The sequence below is a fragment of the Sceloporus occidentalis genome, unplaced genomic scaffold, assembly GCF_023333645.1.
Source record: "Sceloporus occidentalis isolate IW3139 unplaced genomic scaffold, rSceOcc1.0.p SCAF_138, whole genome shotgun sequence".
Lineage (NCBI taxonomy): Eukaryota > Metazoa > Chordata > Lepidosauria > Squamata > Phrynosomatidae > Sceloporus > Sceloporus occidentalis.
The window spans coordinates 1,589,824-1,610,536 of record NW_028317118.1 but is presented as its reverse complement, the minus strand read 5'-3'; the positions used below and the strand labels follow the sequence as shown (position 1 = coordinate 1,610,536).

General features: G+C 42.3%; 1 protein-coding gene across 1 annotated transcript in view; it reads right to left on the bottom strand.

The window, feature by feature from the left end:
* Positions 1-20,713, bottom strand: part of FBXW8 (F-box and WD repeat domain containing 8) — a 57,456-nt gene that overhangs the window by 8,812 nt on the left and 27,931 nt on the right. Inside the window, exons 5-8 of the mRNA XM_089499657.1 lie at positions 19,992-20,149; positions 9,869-10,065; positions 9,377-9,586; positions 2,129-2,256 (exon numbers count right to left, since the gene is read on the bottom strand). Coding sequence (XP_089355783.1) covers positions 2,129-2,256; positions 9,377-9,586; positions 9,869-10,065; positions 19,992-20,149 — 693 coding nt within the window. The remainder of the gene's footprint in view (positions 1-2,128; positions 2,257-9,376; positions 9,587-9,868; positions 10,066-19,991; positions 20,150-20,713) is intronic.

Here is a 20,713-nt window from a genome sequence, read left to right as displayed (position 1 = left end):
GCTTCAACAACTTGCCATCTTACTTTTGAGAAGGGACTATGCCTCAGCAGCAAAGAACTTGCTTTGCAAGCAGAAGGTCCCAAAGTCCATCCCTACCATCTCCAGTCAAAAGGATCAGGCTGGCAGCAGATGACAGGAAGACCTCCTTTTTCCTGAGATCCTTTAGAGTTGATGCCAATCAAAGTAGACAAAATTGGTTCAGACAGACAAATGATCTGATCTAGTACAAGGAAGCTTCACATGTACAGCTGTTTAAACAGAAAACCTGTAGCTGAGTGGCAGAGTTAAGGCTTAGCACACAGAAGGGCTCGGGTTCAATTCTTAGCATCTCCAGTTAAAATGGTTAAATAGCTCAGAATGGGAACGATCCTACTTGGTTCAAGACCAATGTAAATAACACTGACTGAGGCAGATAAAACAGATTTGGTAGACAGCAGCTTCTTCTGTTCAACCTAGACAACGAGTTCAACAAGTTCAACCTAGACAATGAGGACATAGAAATAGTAAAAGAGTTATATATATCCTATATATATAGTTATATATATCCTATATAGTGGATCAAACATTGACCAGAACGGGGACTGCAGTCAAGAAATTAGAAGAAGCCTAAGAACAGGGAGGGCAGCTATAAAAGAACTAGAAAAGCTCCTAAACAGCAACGTTAGTATCGTACAAGCAACTGTATTCCCCATTACCATGTATGGATGCGGGAGCTGGACAGTTAAGAAGATGGACAAAAAGAGAATAAATTCATTTGCGATGTGGTGCTGGAGAAGAGTGCTGAGGATACTGTGGGCAGCCAAAAGAACAAATATATGGATCCTAGAACATATCAAGCCTCAAATTTCCCTGGAAGCAAAGATGACTGGACTGAGACTGTCATACTTTGGCCACATCATGAGAAGGCATGAAACATCAGAAAATACAATAAAGCTAGGAAAGGTGAAGGGAAGTAGAAAGAGAGGAAGATCACATGCTAAATGTACATCATAGTGGTGATAAGTTCCAAAAGCACTTTTCCTGTAAGGCTTAATGTTCTACAGACATGCTACTCCTTCTCAATGGAGAAACAAACAAGACCCTTGGGCCTTTTGCAGATTTAAGAAAAGGGGTGAAATCATACGGAAGAAATAAGACTCTTGGCTTCTGCCTTGTACTTCCTTTGTATTGTACTCTGACTGCATCTTAGTTGAAAATATAGACTGTGAACCATTCCGAATTGTATTATATATTCCAAAGTGTTTGCTGCTCTACATGCCTACATGACGTGAGCTCTAGAGTGAAATCTACATGCCTCACCATCTGACATCCAACCTCCCAAGCAAACCTCCACCTGCAGTCTTGGGACGGGTGTGGAGAGAAGGGGATGGAGAAAGCAAGGAGCTATTAGGCATTGGACTTTTGCCACTGTACAACGTCCCTCTGGAGCAATGCCACTTCAATAATTAACACCCTTCCCCTTCCCAAGGGGAGGGGGAAGTAAAAATTGGACCCAAAGGGTTGTTTTTTAAAAGCACTTTAATCCTTTCATGCTGATGACTCCAAGCGCTTCGATGTCTGCCAACAGACACTGAGCAGAGGAGGGAAAACAATGTATGCCTGCCCAAGCTGGGAAGATAAAGACAAAGCTGCTAATCAACTAAATAGAATCTGGAGCCCATTCACATGAAAACCCTCCCCTTTTTCGTCACCGTAGTGTCCCAATGCACATTCTTGTTACTGTTTATGGGGGGCAGAGGGAGGAAGGAGGAACTCTTTTGGCCTGAGTTATTTCTCCCTTAGGTTATTTTTCTCCTCCAAATTTCAGGAAGTGAGATTTTATATGCCAGATTCATTTTGTGAGTGTCAGTGAGAGAGAATGGTATTCCAAGAGGCCATGCTGGGCTGCACACCAACTGTGTCCACCAAATGGCTTTTAAAAAGAAAGGGGAAAACTCTTTTCATTGAGTTTGTAAAAACAAAAGGGTTTGGGGGTACTGTCCAACAATTGTCCAATCCTTGGGTTCTCAAAGTCTGCACAGAGCCTGCTTAGAGTATCAGGTGTGGTTCTGTGTAAGAGCTAAGAGACTGTTTATGGATGTGTAGCTCCCAAAAGGCCAAGTCAGATGTTTCTCCTATTTAGACATACCTTCGGTCTTTATTTCCAGCTACCACCATGTAGGGAGGGCTGTCCCGGAGATTGACACATGTGAAGTCACCCAAGGAGCTGCCCAGCTGTGTCACACACTGTCCTGTCTCCAAGCTGTAGAGAAGGATCTGGAAAAAGGTCACCAAAATGCACATGATCAACTAAGAACAGAAACAGACAACACCATTTTTCACCCGAAGGTCAAGATAGTGTTCCTCTATTATGCCATTCCACCTACAGAAGCCAACCAGATTGGATAAGTCAACTGAGTTTTTTGGCTAAAATTTCTAGATTTATACATGAGTATATACAGAATGCCCAGAAGGACTTCTCTGTTACCCAAAGGTGGCAGCACAAGCAACTCAGGAAGAAAGGTTACCTGGGAACCTTCAGCTCTAGAACAAAGGACTTTGCCAACAGCAGCTTCTGCTAAACACAAATGCCAAAGAAAGCCAAGTTTTCCAATTTACAGTTCTCCTCCTCCAGAAATCCAAAGTTAACTGGACCTAAGTTGCATGAGCTCTCCCTGAACAATGAATAATTCAGCATGCCTGAAAAGTCTTAAGACGGCCTTCACTGTGATGTTGAGTTAAAGACCTCAGAGATTAGGAGGGGCAGAAAGCAGCCTCCATTTCACAGGCAATTCTTTCCATATTACAAGTCCCATAACAACCTTTACCATCTCACCCCCTTATTCACTCTTTTAATAAGGATGAGCAAATGGGACTTCATTTTCTCTGGTAGCTACGAGAAAGCAGAATCAATTATTCATGTCCCCACTCTGTTTTTTACATGAAATACATTAGTCTAATGCTATCTCTTCACAATGAAAGTTGGGTACACTGCGACCTTTGGCAGATGGTGGGCATTGAAAGGCAGAAAGGAAAGGATGGGTTAAATTTAGGGGATAAAACAACAAACCAGTCAGCATGGTGTAGTCCAAATTGGGCTCAGGGATACTTTCAATGACCATTTTGTAGACTCCTTAACCTGAATACAAAGGCCTGAAAAGTGGTTAGGGCGATTAGGACCAAAATCCAGAATCCTAGACAAAGCAAGACTTTTTGTCCGAAATACTGTATGAGATGAAGCAAAGCTGTTATTTTTCCACCTCCATATGAACCCAGGCAGTGCCTTATACCAAAACTGGTAATAGGTCCTTCTAGCCTAGGATTGTCTATATCATTAACAAACAAACCTGCCAATTTCAGTTTCTCTCCATTTATAATTTACTCTCACCTTAAGCTTGTTAAATTCAATTTCTGCATCTGTTTTAAAGCATTTCATTAAAGTCGTTGACATGACATGATGCATATAGCAGAGCGGAGCAGATCGCTTAGGGTAGTGTGGATAACCCAAATGTTTTAAAGGAATAATGGGATACAAAAGTAATACCAAGTGAGTTAGCCCAGAAAAAATGGGACCCAGAGCAGCACTTCACTTGAAGGACTCACAAAAAGGTGGGATCCAAGTGTCAACATACTGGACATTACACCACTCTGGTTCTCAAAGTTCTCAGAGTTCATGCTATACTAGAAGCAGCCATGGCTCCTTCTCAAATGTTCAATTCGTAACATCACAGGAGTGCATGCTAAGGTGGTGACTGGGAGGCATGGTTCCATGTGGCTACTTTAAATATGACAACTGCTTGCTCCTTCACTCTTGGGAACCAGGCTATTAACAAATACCCACATTAGCTAGATAACAAATTACAGATGAGCTAAGATTTAGAAGATCTACTCGAGAAGAAGAGTGGGAATGGGCAAGGAGGGAGGCCTAGAAAAAAGTGTGTATCTACACAGAAGAGGTAGCATTTGGGTTGGGGAAGGAGTGTGTGGGGGGAAAAGGGGGGGGGGAGAGACGTAAAGCAGTTAATATGCATGAATAATGGATGTTTGATTTAAAAGCAGTTTACTCCAATATGATGTAATTTTTTGACAACCAGCCAGCCAGACTCCCTTTCCAGGGGAGAAGTCAGTGTTGTAGCACAGGGAATGCTACCTCATCTAGAATCATGGGGAAATAGATTTTCATGCCATTCCTAAGGTGACTTTTTACTCTCTCTCTCTCTCTCTCTCACACACACACACACCCACATGTATGTATGTACGCTGAGCCTACTTGTACAATGCTCAAAGAAACAACCTTGGGAATCAACTAAAGCAATAGCACATTTTCCATCTTCGCAGCCAACAGGATGCCTTGCGGCACAAAAAAAAAGATAAATTAATCCCAAACTATCCAGCCTTGCCATATTAATCACTGGAGATGCATTTGAACAAAACCAAAAACAACAACAGAAAAGGTTTTTGTTTCCTTTCAAGTTGGTGTTTGAAGAGATTTAAAGCGATCATCTCAAAGCCATCATCGCCAAGGACAGCCAGACATGATGGCATGGACAGACACTGGCCAGGCATTCGCGGCAAACTCTGCCAAGGCACCTGCAACCCCGGCTGTTTCTGCCCATGGACCTTTCCTCCAGGCAGCCTTGCCAAGTCGAGAGGATGGCCAAGCCCAATGAGGTTGAGATGTGGACAGATGTCCGCTGGAGGCAGAATGGAGGTCACCAAAATCATTTAACCTGTGGACAAAGAAAAATAGGAAAGGGAGTCTTTGCCCAGCCACCAAACATGACAGTTGCTCTCTCACTAGGACAGGATGGGGAAAGATAAGTAAGCAAGAAATAAAGCAGTGTGCCTTGCTTTGGTGAATTCATTTATTTATTGCCATTTTTACTATATTTATCAGTAGCATCCCCATTTCTCCTGGAGCAACGCAGAATAAAATGACCAGAACTTCTCATAAAATCAAGAACTATTGAAGCCAAAACCACATGGCACTGAAATTTTAAATGGAAGAAAAAGCGTTATACAACATGAAAAGCACAACAACGCAGAACAGACTTTACTGCCATTTTGAAGCGGAATAAGGCAAAAAATAATTTCACCTCGCTAGGGAGGCAGCGCCATAAACAGAGTCTTGCTACCCCCAAAAGGCCCTGTCATGTGTAAAAAGACAATAAAGATATTTAAGAAAACAGGAATGGTTGATAAAATGGTTCGACTCAAAAAGAAAAAAGGCCCTCACAAGTCCCACCATTCTAGCCTCTTTCTATATAGAAGGCCTCCAATGATAGTAGAAATTAAGGATAGGTTCAATGGGAAGAAAGTAGAGATTTAGATACCTGTTCACCAAACTGTTTAGCAGTCAGAAGGTCAACAACAGCACCCTGAACTGTGCCCAGAAACTAAGCCAGGGAAACTGATGCAAGACCAGTGCAACATGCTATACAACGTATACTCCAGAAAAATGTCTAGCCATGATTGAGAGTACATCCAATTATAACTCTGAAATGCTGATATTAAGTACTGTATTTCATACAAATTGGTTCCATAAATATCAACACAAGAAAGCAAATACACCCGTCCCTCCACATTGGCTGGGGTTAGGGGCACAGGACCACCACGAATGTGGAAAAACCGCAAATAACAAAAGCACTAGGAATCTTTAGGTCCTCCAGTGCAACTCTGTGGGCAACATCTGCTAGACATTGACCACAGAACTGCGCTGGAGGAGCTACAAATGCCTAGTGGAGTGTTCTCTAGGAATCTTTAGGTCCTTCAGTGCAACTTTTGGTTAAAGTTGACCACAGAGTTGTGCAGGAGGACCTAGACATTCCTAGAGAGAACATATTAATAAAATCCATGAATAATCAAATCTGCAAAAGTCAAAGCTGCATATGTGGAGGGATGAGTATATCTGTATGTAGAAGACCAAAGGACTGCAACTATACCATTGCCTCCAAGTAGATTCAGCAGAATCACAAGAATTTAAACTTCACTTTCAAAAGGCAAGGGGACCTTCATTGTTAACAAGGATATGCCTTTCTCTAAGGCTGAGAGAATGTGACTTGCCCAAGATCACTCAGAGGATTTACGATTGAGTTGGGATTTGAACTCTGGTCTCCAGGAGTCCAGTCCAACACTCAAACCTCTATAGCAAGCTGGCCTTCAACTGATGAATTAGAGGTGCCAATTTTAACTCGAGAACAATTTTTATTATTAACCAAGAGGATGAACATTATGTGGCACACTGATTTTTTTTTTTTTTTTTTTTTTTTTTGGGCGGGGGGAGGTTGCTATGCTACTATTACAGGGAATAAAATATTAAAATAATTATGAACAGAACTTTTTGAAGTTCTGAAAAATAGCATTTAGCTGTGCTTTGATACTATGCAAATGCATTTAATGCATAATTAAAACTGGCCATTTGTTAAAAAGCAGATTAGTCCAGTAAAAATTCTTTGATCCGTTCTGAAACAATGCAAGAGGGCCGTACAATCTAAAGAGCGTGGAAGATTCAAAAACACCTACCAGTCTAGATAAATGTATTCAACTCATCCAGTTACTTTCTTGCCAACGCTGTACAGAATCTTGGCCCAGAAAACGTCAAATGAAACATGACTGCTGAACGGATGCAGGGTCCCATCCCTCTGAAATGGGGCCAGAATGCACCAATACATCTTCAACGCTAATCTAGAGATAGATCATCGACTCCTGACCAGAGTAATCAACCAATGCAAAGTCCCTTCACGTCGAGGGAATAATTATCATAGTAGACATTAGTAATTAGTTTCCGGCGTGATGTCAGCCGGCGCAGCAATGCCAAGCAAGCTAGCGTCCTTGTCAAACACATCCCAGCCGTCTGGGCTCCTTCAGCCCCATCTCCCTGATTAGAATACACACTGATACACTGCTCACAAACCATCTGCCAGCACACAACAATAGACTTCAGACCTAAATTAGGAAACCACTCCAAACACACTGAACACTGAAGTTTGGGAAGCCTCCAGCAGATCTCTTTTGTTCCAGGTTGATTGGGGACACAACTACTTTGGTCTTCTAAGGCAGAGGTGGGCAAAGGGAGCAGGAGTTTAATACTGCTTTTAAACTAAAAACTTTGATCCACCTATCAGCATCAAGAACAAAACAGGAGATGGACAGGTGAGCCAGATTCGGAGTGATATCTCTGGGGAGGACCTCCTGGACAGCATGACACTGCTCAACTTACTGTAGATACTCATGCATAAGTCTAAAAAATTAAATCAACAAACTGACCCAAAAAAACCTGAGTCGACTTATCCACGGGTCAATGTAAGTACTGTACTTTAACTCTTATTTTTAAAAAAGGAACCAACTTATATTTTAAAAAAAGGAACCATCGCAATTCTATGATCAAGGTCTGGCAGATGTTGACCACAGAGTTGCACTGGAGGACCTAGAGATTCCTAGAGATGTGTTCTCTCAGCAAAAACATAATGTTTTGTTATTTGTGGTTTTCCCACATGCACAGGCATCCTGTGCCCCTAACCCCAGCGAATGCAAAAGGACAAGTGTAGTAGGTAACGGGGGCAATGCAGACTCACTCAGATGACCTGAGTATACAAGTAGTAACAACAAATGTGTTCATGTACAAGCTGTAGTGCTAGCAGAAACTACACATTTATTTACAGTTTTGTTTGGGAGAACCATTACTCATCATCAGTGTGCATTCACAGTTTCAAGTGCTCTGGAGGACACTGTCTCTTGGGGCACTAACAGCCTCATTTGCACATGAGAGAGCAGGCCTCTCCTTGTTGGCTGTCAAACACAGCACTCTGTATGATGAAAAAACAACTGGGGTGCCCCCCCGCCAGAGCCTGCAACTCATTTGTTGCACAATGCAGCCTTTATTTAAATTGGCACATCTCAAACATACTGTCCAAATTTGGTGAAAATTGGTCCAGCCATTTTCACGTCATGCAGTAACAAACCAACAACCAACATAGATTTATTACAAGTATTTATACACTGTGTGTTAACTGCCCTTAAGTCACCCTTATGGCAACCCTATGAATGAGACATCCCCAGGACACCAATCCTCAACAGCTCTGCTCAGGTCTTGCAGACTCAGGGCCATGGCTTCCTTGTTTGAGTCTATCCATCTGGAATGCCATCTTGAATTTGAATAAAGTTATATAATCTGTAACTAATATTCAAGTGCTTCCAAGAAGTTCTTCCTTGAGCACTTTCAAAGGAAAGGTATGTAAGTTTGTTAAAGGAAGGAAAACAGTTCCCCCTAGAGGCCTTCAGTTGCATAGAAAGGTCTCATTCCCTTCGAGGCTCCTCCGTATCCAAATCTGCAAGCTATATTAAGGCAGAATTACCCCAAGATTTCATAATTTTACCACTTGCCAAAGTGCACAGGGACATTTTAGTAAATCCAACCATACAGGTATTGCTTGCCAGCTCCAAGCTATCAAAGAGCACCTTGTGGGCCCCTATCAAGAAACTGTTTTCAAGCTTTTGAGATCAAGAAAACAGACATGACCTGCAAGCACATGCATGAGCAATGTGCAATCCACCTCATACAAGGGTTGACAACTACACTGAACTCAGGGGCCACTATCCAAATTGCTCAAATGTGCAACGGCCACTCTGCCCATCTATCTACCTATTGTTTATTGTTGTTATTGTTGTTCTGATTCAAACTTTAATAGGAAGAAAATGTAATCCATTTTAATCGGAAGTGCACATTTTTGGCCATTCGACGTTGGTGTTAATGATAATAAATGTAGCAGCCAAATTATCTGGTCTCTGCTTTCTCTCCACTCCTGTCAATTAGGATGCCTCTTTTTAAAAATCTGCTACTTTTTATCTGAGAGTAAGTGTTCTTCCCCACCGCCCTTTGCTCCTCTCTCTGGGGAATGACAGCCATAAAAATGTCTTAAGAGACAAGAGTTGTTAGAGTTGGATTTTCTTCTAGTATGTATGGATGTGAGAGCTGGACAGTTAAGAAAGAAGATAGAAAGAAAATCCATTCATTGGAGATGTGGGGCTGGAGAAGAGTGCTGAGGATCCCATGGACAGCCAAAAGGACAAACAAATGGGCCCTAGAGCCGATCAAGCCAGAAACCTCCTGGAAGCCAAAATGACCAAACTGAGGCTGTCATACTTCGGACACATCATGAGAAGGAAGGACTCATTGGAAAAGACATTAATGGTGGGAAAGGTGGAGGGAAGTAGGAAGAGAGGAATGCCACATGCCAGATGGATGGACTCTATAAAGGAGGTCAAAGATATTAAGGGGTTGCAGGAATTAAGCAGAGCAGTGGAGGACAGAGGGTCTTGGAGAGGTCTCATCCATCGGGTCGCGATGAGTAGAGATCGACTTGAGGGCAGTTAACAACAAACCAAACTGCTTACACACCTTGTTGGTTTCATTGAGCAACCAGCCAAAACCTTTTACTCCAAATGCCACTTCATTGGCTGAGACATCAAGACATGTGACAGGCTGGCCATAGACAGAATGCAAAACTTTGGCTGGCTCTCCTGCCTTCAGAAGGTAGACAACCTCTTCTGCAGTTGCTACCACCACAGGACGGTCCACTACACAGGGCACCAGGCTGAGTGACTTGACCTGCAAGAATTCAGATGAGTTCAGAGTTAACCAAAATGCCCTCTTTCAGCCCGACCTTCTCTTTTCTGTTTTCTTTCTCTTTCCATACACATACACCATGTTTTTTTGCATGGAGCATTTTTACCCCCTCAAAATACATTGGCATTCTCAAATAGGGTAGGCAAGCTAGCATTCTCCAGGGTTCTGAACACAAATCCCATCACACCTGATCATGGTAGTGCTGCCTCATGGTTATGGGAGTTGCAGGTCAAAACATCTGGAGGGCACCATGTGTGTTCTCACCAGTTTCTGGATTTCAAATTCGGCAACGGTCTCCCAGTATCCCCTGTCATTAGCACTTTCCACTCTGACTTGGAAGGCTGATGCAGTTGCTATAGCTGTCCCTTCAGATAAGAGAGCCAGAGCTTGTATCTTCTGGTTGTGCTGGAAGTGATGAATTGGCTCAGAACCCAACATCAGACTCCACACTTTAACTAACCCTGCACACCGGTAAGACAAAAAACAAGGAAAACAATACTGTAGTTGCAATGCTGATGACCACAACATTATTTTTATTTTCATCTTCATTCAAGGTGAAAAATGGAAACCCACAGCAGACTGAGGTGGAGGAATGGCATAGGCTGCATCTGGACTGCCAAATTAATGCAGTTTGGCACCACTTTAACTGCCATGGCTCAATGCCATAGAATTCTGGGATTTGTAGCTTTATGTGATATGTAGGCTTCTATCAAAGAGCTCTGGTGCTACAACAAATAACAAATCCCAGGATTCCATAGAATAGAGCCACGACAGATAAAGTGGTGTCAAACTGCATTAATACTGCAGTGTGACAGCAGTCTTAGTCTCCTTTCAGAATGGCTATGTAGGACCTGAGCAGAAGTATATACTCGACTATACGTTGACCACGTGTATACAGTCATCCCTCCATATTTGCAGCTTTGATATTTGCGGATTTGATTATTCACGGATTTCATTAATATGTTCTCTCTAGGAATCTCTAGGTCCTCCAGTGCAACTCTGTAGTCAACTTTAACTAAAAGTTGCACTGAAAGACCATTTGTAGATACTCCAGTGCCATTCTATGGTCAGTGTATGTTGGACATTGACCACAGAGTTGCACTGGAGGAACTAGAGATTCCTAGAGAGGTGTCCTCTCAGGTAAAAACAGTGCTATTGTTATTTGCGTTTTTTCCATATTTACGGTGGTCTTGTTCCCCCAACCCTAGCGAATATGGAGGGACAACTGTAAATTGAAGGCAGGTTTTGGGGCCAGAATTATGGATTTTGATATGACCCATGAATAAGTCAAGGGCAAAACCTAAGGGCATGTAACAAAGGATCTAAAGGATGAAGCAAAGAACCTATGCCAAAGAACTTATAAATTCCAGCAGGTCTAACAGTTTGTGCGCACGCTAAAGGCTGGGTGGATGAGAGAGTAGAGGGGGGTCAGTGCTTCTATCCACTGGGGATTGGTCCTTTCGTGGATACCAAAATTCTTGGATGCTCAATTCCAATTAAATACAATGGCACAGTGAAATGGTGTCCCTTAGATAAATTTTCAGACTAAAATGTCTAAACTTACACATTGTGTAGAGATCTTGTGGCACTTTTGAGACTAACTGAAAGAAGTTGGCAGTATAACTTTCCTAGACTTCCTCAGATGCATTACTGAAGTCTACGAAAGCTCATGCTGCCAACCTCTTTCTTTCAGTGAGTCTCAAACATGCTACTAGATCTCTCTACATATTGATTCTACAGACTAACATGGCTATGTCTTTGAATTCTAGACTTCTACATGATATTTATATAGTAGTTAGGAAGGAGGACACAGAGTGGAACGTATTTCAGGCCCAGGCTAGCCACACTAGTTCTGAAATCTTCCACACAGAGAGCTCTCCATGGTCCTGATTGTCTAATGCTTCACTTGTCAGAACACATCGATGAGCCATGCTCCAGTCAGATGCTTCAGATGTTTGCGAAAGACTGGAAGTGAAAATATCCTTTCCCCATCTGAACTAACAAACAAGGAACTCCTAGTTCCCAGAAATGTGTGAGAATGTTCCCTTATGCTGCTGTGGATGCTAGGTTAAAAAGGTTTCTTCCATGCTCTAAAGGAAACAAAGCAAGAACACGGCAATGAAATAGCATCCCAACACATTTAAATGGGTATTCATGTACACTTCTGTAAAGATATTCTGGGGCCTGGGAAGTACTCCCACACCACACATTTTGGGAGCTATCTCCTAATAGCATTCCTTCTGAATATTTATGGTCCGCATCAGGGGAGCGAAAAGCATCCATAAGCCATTTTGGGGTTGCTGCACCTTTTTAGAAAAACAAATTATAGATGCATATTTCAATTAATCTGTTTGCCTAAACAATTAACCACTTTGTTGCGTGTGCACAGAGCCAAATCTGCAATTAGGCCACCATTAAAGTGTATAAGTCCCAACTAGAAACTCTCCCAGCGGAGTCATAAGGCTCTTGGAGAAGGGCCTTTCCAAATTTACTTTGAGACATAACGGTAATTATGTTGATTATTTGAAAGGTAAATAATGGCTAAGACTGGTTTCGGAGGAAAAAACCTCAAACAAAACACACAAAGCAGCAGCTGCCCACGCAGGCATTATAAAACTAGTTAATATCTTTCAAAAGACCAACAAGAGTATCAGATACTGGGTGAAAACTGTGCAAGAAGCCAATTACTTCGGTCCCAAACTCCAAAGGGTTTGTTTGATGCCACAGCAAACCCTTTAGCATTGTTTCTTACATTTTTAGCTGTTCTAAAATTTGTACAAATTCTCATTTAGCCTTTAAAACCCACTGAGCAATCCTAAGTGTTTCCCTTTCTCTGTTCCACCTCCCACACATTATAAATCATCATCATCATCATCCCGCAAAACCCACAAAAATCGATACCTTTATTGGACCAACCAAAATGCACAAAATATATGATGCAAGCTTCGAAAGCCTGCATTATATATTTTGTGCATTTTGGTTGGTCCAATAAAGGTATTACTGTTTTGTGGATTCGGGGTGCTATTGTACATTACCAAATCTGCTGTTTACAGTCAAGTCCACTGGTACAACAGCATCTACTCAAATGCATTATCAACAAGTTACAAGCTGTTCTGGAGAATACTACTGCCCTCTTACAATCTCTGAGAAACATGCCTTTACCTCCTTACAGATGGTTTCCCATCCTTACCTACCCAACTCTAAAAGCACACATTACATGTATGGAAATAAAGGGACCCTACTACAAGCTTAGACGCCAACTCTATTCCCACAGTTACCATGGCAGCAACATGTATAGATCCTAGTAATGTCACTCACAATATCAGAGGCCAGCTACTTGACTGATCCGTATCATCTCACACATGAGCAGTCAAGTAGGGTTTATCTGCATCTTTCTGTATCTTGTCGCCCTATGATCTGATCCATCAGTGCATCTGGAGAAGTGGATTGAAATCCATGCGAGCACATGTCGAAATAAATCAGTCTTAAGGGTGTTTCTAGATTTCGTCTCTTCCCCCCTCCACCCCCTTTCTTTTTTGTGTGTTGTGTGCCTTCAAGTCGCATTTATGGTGACCCCAAGGCCTGTGACAGGGTTATCTTGGTAAGTTTCTTCAGAGGGGGGTTGCCATTGGGATACAAATAAAAAGATGGCTGGACGATGATCATAATTGGGGGGGGGGAGCCATTTGTAAAGTGGCATGCCCCAAATTTAAACAAACCCTCTTGGAGCCTGCATGAGCCTTTGTACATTTATGGATGTGTGGATGAGACATAAGCAAGCTACTGCCAGAGCATGCATAGGGTCCCTTTTTACTACAAGTCCCAAAATTCCACAGCTAATATGGACAACAACCATCTTGGCCCAGGGTTTTGGGAACTGTAGTCCAAAAACAGGAACTTGTTCAATCACTGGCTATTGCTTCCACCTGAACCCATTTCCAAGAGGATGCGAAAAGCCCCATCTTCATTCGCATGAACACAGCCGTGAAGAAGGTGGCACTTCCTCTCACCTTCCATGCTGCAATATGAAAATCTTCCACGGTGTAAATCAGAATGGGAGGGGGCAATGGGTTAAAGCCAGCAATGCTCCTGCCCCCTCCACAAGGCAATGGCTTCGTGCCAGAGCCAGGCAAGCATGGAGCAGATGGAGCCCTGGCAAGGCCCCTACAGCCCCTGCATTAGCAGCATCTGCTCATTACCCAGAACTCCTTTCCCTGCTTTATCTAATGCTCCAGGAAAAGCATTTTGATTTGATTCATTTCGGGTAAGGCAACATGGAAGGCAATTAGTGATTTTAAAAAAAAATCCAACTGGAAGGCTGCCAGTGCTGACAATGGAAAATAAGGCAGAAGAAATAGGAGGCCAGTCAGTTGGAATTCAAACCATCACAACTGTGGATTCAATTGCCAAGTCTTATTGGCCTTCCTGCTAGAGATGGAAGGTGGGCAGGGAGAAGGTGGGTTACTCTGGAGGGTAACCAGCTGCGTTTCCGTATCTCTTTCTTGCTTCCCAAAGGCCTCTGCTCCCGTTGTGATGAATACTAGAAAGGTTAAGAAACAGACATGGATTCAACAAGCTCGGCCTCTCACAACTCCCTCTTTGCAAAGGTAAAAGAAGGTGGGATAGAGGGAAAGGCCTACAGTAAAAGATTTTAAGTGCATCTTAGCCTGCCTTATCCTGAGTCGCACTATTGGTCCATCTGACTTGAAGAGTGACAGCTAATACACATTTTCACTCATATGTGGTCGCATAGCTTCTTGGTCAAGAATGTACTTGGGAGATGTAGGTTCAAGACTCCACTGAGCCATGTGCTAGCCTTGCTCAGCCTCACCTAGCTAGGAAGCAGCAAAGGCATACAATCCCCCTTGAGCTTACTGTTGTGTTGTTGTGTGCCTTCAAGTCGTTTCTGACTTATGGCAACCCTAAAGCAAACCTATTATATGGTTTAATTGACAAGCTTTTTCGGAGGGGGTTTGCCATTGCCATTCCTCAGAGGCTGAGAAAGTGCAACTTGCCCAAGGTCACCCCAGGGGTTTCTAAGGCCAAGCCAGAATAGTGGGATATAAATGGAATAAATAAATAATGTCAAGTCAAAGGCTTTCATGGCCGGCATCCATGGTTTTCTGTGGGTTTTTCGGGCTATGTGGCCATGTTCTAAGAGTATATTCCTGACGTTTCACCAGCATCTGTGGCTGGCATCTTGCTCTTCATTCTCTGAAGATGCCAGCCACAGATGCTGGCGAAATGTCAGGAATAAACTCTTCTAGAACATGGTCACATAGCCTGAAAAACCCAAAGAAAGCTATAAATTAATAATGCTCAGCCCTTGGTGGAACCAGTCTTATTACTGACATTTAGTGTGCACCTTCTGCCAGGTAGGAAGGCCTGTCTTTTATTTAAGATACAGTGGAACCTCGGGATACGAAATACCCGGGTTACGAATTTTTCGGGACCCGAAAAAAACCCATAGGAAATTATTGATCCGGGTTACGAAAGTTTTTTCGGGTCCCGAAAAAACTTTTGGTGCTTTTTGCCGCGATTTTACACCAAATCGCGGCTTTTCCCCATTAGCGGCTATGGGGATTCGGCTTGCGAAAGCCGTTCGGGTTACGAAAGCGGCCGCGGAACGGATTACTTTCGTAACCCGAGGCTCCACTGTAAAATGTAAAATGTTCACAAATGTAACATTTTGCCACTACTGGCCTACTAATTTTCCAAAATTTCAATGCTTTCCTCTGGGGCAGTGAGGGAGAAAGAGAAGGGAGGGCCTCCCTCCTAGCATTCAGAGTCCCTGAGATGTTGATCTCCATCAATACAGTCAACCCTCCGTGTCCATGGATTGTTTACTCACAGATTCAAGCATCCATGGCTTGAAAATGTTCCCAAAAATATAAATTCCAAAAAGCCAACCTTGATTTTGCCACTTTATATAAGGAACATCCTTTTACTATGTCACTGTATTTAAAGGGACCTGAGCATCCATAGATTTCGGTATCCACTGGGTTCCTGGAACCAAACCCCAGTGAATACAAAGGCTCCACTGTATACTATGCATAATGACTGTTTCTCCTTAGGGTAAGTAGCAGGGTGAAATTGGGAAGTATGACCACTGGGGTGGTCCACAGAACTCTTTGCTCAGCTGGCAGAATGTAAGGACAGCAAGGCTGAAGGAGCAGGAGGGGGCTCTCGGCTCCTCTGCAGAGCTTGGTTGCCAAGGGCATCGCTGCTGGAGCTCTGCTGAACAGGGAAGAAACAGTGTTGTGTCAACGAATTTGCTAAGAGCAGATTCAACAGAGGAGGCTAACAGCGCTACCTCCTAACGCTACCAGATGGCTTCTCCACATCGGTCACAAGCGCACAAAAGAAAAACACAAGAAGGGGAGAGAGAACTGAGAAAAAGCACCAAATCAAAGCCTTACAAAAGCTTGGAAGAGAGTCAGCAAGAGTTGTTGCTCATCTTCTCTCCACCGCTGCACCCCAGATACATTTCCTAAGAGTTCTTCATGTTAATGTGAGTTCGATGAGGGCATTTCTTTCTTTCTTTCTCTCTCTCTCTCTCTCTCTCTCTGGCTTTTCTTCACGAACGAAGATTCAGGAAAGACTCATCCCACGCTTTCTACAAGCGCGTTGATGACTAAAAAGGCCGATCTGAGATAAACAAGTCCAGTTGCAGAAAGCACAGCAAAATGTCTCCTTGGGTGATGTTTCCAAGTTGTGGTTCTTTCTGCGTTGTCGTTTCTCTTTGAGACTCATTCGGCATGTGATTTCAAAAAAGGCTGCCACATCCTGGGTAGTGTGTCTCCATGCCTCCCGATGCAAGGCCAGGGCGGACCATTGCTGGTGATCAATTTGGCCAAGTCTGAGATGTTGTTTCAAGGAATCCTTGTATCTCTTCTTTGGAGCGCCCCTCTTGCGCTGACCCGTGGCGAGTTCACCGTAGAGTATTATTTTTGGGAGGCGATGGTCCTCCATCCTAGAAACGGCTTTATTTATTTGATTTATATACCCCCCCCCCTTCTTCATAAGAGCTCCAGCACACGGAGAATAGCTATGAACATGTACACAGTGATGTCCCCTCCACTGAAGTTGGTATAGGAGCTGACAGGCAAAACCATCTGTTGAAGCCTTGGGTCCAGTCTATATAGACCAGTGGTCCCCAAACTTTGCTCTTTAAGAGATTTTGCACTTCAGCTCCCAGAAGCCTCAGCCATGTTGGCCAACAGTCTGGGATTCTGGGAGCTGAAGTCCAAAATCCCTTAAAGAGCACAGTTTGGGGACCACTGATATAGACGCTGCTGAAGAGGTGGCTGGTGAAATGATTATTTATACATCCAAGCCAGTGAAACTACATTAAAAAAAAAACTTGTACTGGGTTTATTTCCACAAATGTTTATGCTAAAACAAAAACCAGTTAGTCTTAAAGGTGCTGCCATGTTTTTTCTTTCCCTCCTTACCTCCTTTTTACTTTACCCTCTTCCTATATATGCAAGGGGAAACACTTATTTATTTAGTAATTCATTCATTCATTCATTTATTCATTCATTCGTTGCTTTTCTCCAAGCGTGGAATTCAAGGCAGCTCACAAATAATAAAACAATAAAACAAAATTAGCAAACAGCGAGTTAGACAAACAAAACTTTACATTCACTTTAAATTTTCATTGTGAACACAACAAGCAGATGTTTTGAAAGCATGTACAGAGTGTAATGTGTGAAACAGCCTGAGAGGAAAATGGACTGTGCTTCTTACTTCTAACTTCCAGGGAACTGTGGAAGCAACAGGAGCACTCGGTTATACCCTTAAGATATACTCACGCATGTGTGTAGGTAAACCTCTTTTTCCATATTGATACAGATTTTCAACTGATAATAAAGACTGCCCTCTTTAAAGGCTGTGTTCGGCCCCTAGCACAAACAGCTTTACTCAAATATTTTCCCTGCGTACGGAAGGGCATACTCTCGCTAGTTTTATTGCACTTCACATCAGCAACATGTTCCTTGAATCTTGCAGGGAGACGCTTTCCTGTCTCTCCAGCGTAGAGCAAAATACATCCCAAGTACTTGATTTTATAAATTGCACCCGTAATTGCGTACCAACCGTTGCCTTCAACGCAAATCAGATATTCCGGTGTCCAACAATTATCATCATTCAGGCAAATTCACCAAATGGGTTTTTCTTTTTAACAAGAAGATACCTAACAATGTAATAATGGGCGGTTATGGTTCATAGTAATTTGAGGAGGGTTATTTAACTGGCTCTGTAATGGTGGGATAATGTTTTCAAATTATTCTGTTTTCTCTTTTCTTTTTCTTTTCATTGTAGTCAAGATTGCGGGGTCAGTGCCCTATTGTGTATAACTTATACGTCTTTTTGTTTCCTCTTTCTCTTTTCTCACTTTCTTCTCCCTGTCTTTTTATTTTATACTTTTTTGAATGTAGATTACTCTGATTGTAAATTAGAATGTGTTAAGAACTAAGAAACATAAACATTAGAGAAAGAGTGTTCCAGAAGTTAGGTGTCTTATATTAAATGAAGTCATTAGTAAATACAATAGTAAAAAAACCCTAACCAAATCTCAGGCTTTTAAAAAAGAATATTATTATTTATTATTATTTTATTTTCTTATATCCCACCTTTCTCCCAAAAGAGGCGCAATATATATATGACTACGCTTAGATTCCACGGGCATCCTTTTCATTAAAAATGATTTTTAAAATGGAAAGACATAGCTACCTATAATGCATTTGAATTCTATTTTATCAAATGTTCTTAGCTGCCTGTAAGAAAGAGAACACTGCACTCAAAATGTGTCAGGCTTATCAAGAAATGAAAGTGAAAATAAAGAACATTTTCTTTAACAAAGTTGGTGTTCACCTCCTTTGTTATTTACAAGACACTGGTCTAGATAACACCTCCATCTCATAGCAAGCACCATGTTAGAAGAGGCATTCGGTACGATGTGTAACAGAAGAGGACATGGTTTCTCAATGACCGCTCACATTTTTGTAAGTACTTAGAATTATATATTTAACACCTAACATGGTGTTTTATGATAGAGGTTAGAAGGAGAAACCTGCCCACCTGCTTGTTGGGGGCAATTGGCAGAGAGTGTTTAGCACTATAAAGTGGTATAGAAATGTAAATGTTACTGCTATTACTATTACCAAGCTAGAGGCAAAACAGATGTGGAAGATTTGGCATCCATAAAAACAGGTAGAGCCTTAAAAGTGGCTGTTTCCCAGTGCTATGTGTTAAGGAGATATACAAGAGTCTTCAATGAACTAGAATATAAAAAATGATGAGCATCTTCTGAATGGCTTTCATTGCATAGGAGGGCCAGGAGGTGGAAACTTCATGATCATGACGGGGCACCACATTCTGCTTCTTTTATCCATTAACACGAGCCTTTCTTGGATTAAGGAATAATCTAACTATTAGAATAGCAATTTTTAATGTATAAAATAAAAAAGTATTTTTAAAAAGTGACTTAGTTTTGACATGTACTTCTACCAAAAGTTTGGAGAAGTTACAACCATGCTGGCTGGGGGATTCTCGGAGCTGTAGTCCAAAACTTTTCCAGCCTCTGCATCTGATCAACTGATCAACACAACATGTTCTGCCTGGCCTTTCACAATGTAGCATCATAGTTGGGCATGATACTTTTGACAACAAGTTCACTTGCTCTTTTTGAAAACTTGCAAGCAAACTTCAAGCTCTCACAGAATATCCTCCATTTATGCCAAACAAAAATCTGCTTCATTTATACTAAACACACATTTCTATAGCTATGGAATCTATAAACTTTGTGTGCCTGAATAAGTCTGGTTCTTGTTCTCAATCAAAGACACATACATGTCTTCAGTAAAGCAGTTTTTCCCCTTTACTATCCGTTAAAGCAAAGGGGATCAATGAATGCACATACTTCATTTTGCTATATAGTCTCCATACACACCGAAAGGAGATGAGTAATGAAGAGAGCTTTCCATTCATCAAACACTATCTGGTTTAGTCTTTGTCTTGCAAGCCTGGCTCCCTTCTATCTCGAGAAATAAAGGGGGTGAAACAGGTTGAAACAAGTTCTTTGCTCAAGACAAGCTTGGCTGAACCACAACCTGGCATCATTCCCCCAAGCAGCAGCTCTAGGAGGAATAAACAGCAGTTTCAATGGGTACCACAATCCAAGGCCTCCTAATGCACTGAGGGTTATTTGGCCGTTTTTTTCCACATAAAAGCAAGTGTGAGTGCACACACGTGTGTGTATACAGAGAGGATTAGAGTTGCTCTCTCACACACATAAAGCTGGGCACAGCTGCTTCATTTTCAGAAAGCTTTTTAAAAAACACACACAGACGCACACAATATTAGGAAAGAGTTGCCATTAACTTACCACCCTCATAAGCAGCCACAGCCAGGGAGCTGTTTATCCTCACAAAGGAGGCATGTGGCCGAGGGCCAGGTTCAGCCGAGCCATGCTCCGGTTCCAGGACAGGGGCTGCGTAGTCCCAGGTGCGAGTGTCCCACAGCTTCACATCCCCTGATGTGTATCTGGAAAAGAAAGCCAAACATTAGTTCCAAAAGCTTCATGAGTCAAGGGAAGCCACAAGAGAACTGACTCGCTGGTTGCAAGTGAAGGCAAAGCATTTGGGTTCAATCCACCATCTCCTTTCCACCATGAATAGAAACCTTTTGCAGATGAGGCTGGAGACCCTCTTCCCATACGCGTACTTGTAGCTCTGCTCACATGGACAAAGAGAACATTAGGTGCCAAGGATATGCAGGAGGGTACACTTTGTTTCTCGACTGTTCACACATGATTTAGAATAGCCAGAAATACATTGACCACTCTCTTTCTCCCCCCCTCCCTGGGCAATTTTTTTCCACAAGGAAGGCTGGAAAGGTTCCCAAAATCTTTTGGAACTGAGGTTCTATAGTTCAGGCCTCTCTTTTGCCCATTCTGGGGAGTACACAGCAAGGAAGTGAAACCTCAAATTGTGGCTATTTGTCTATACACCCCACACTGAACTCATTATATTCATAACCATGAGGGTGGATTTGTGTGTAACAGCCATAGCAAATATATAAAGGGGGAGAGAAAAAAGAACAAGATTC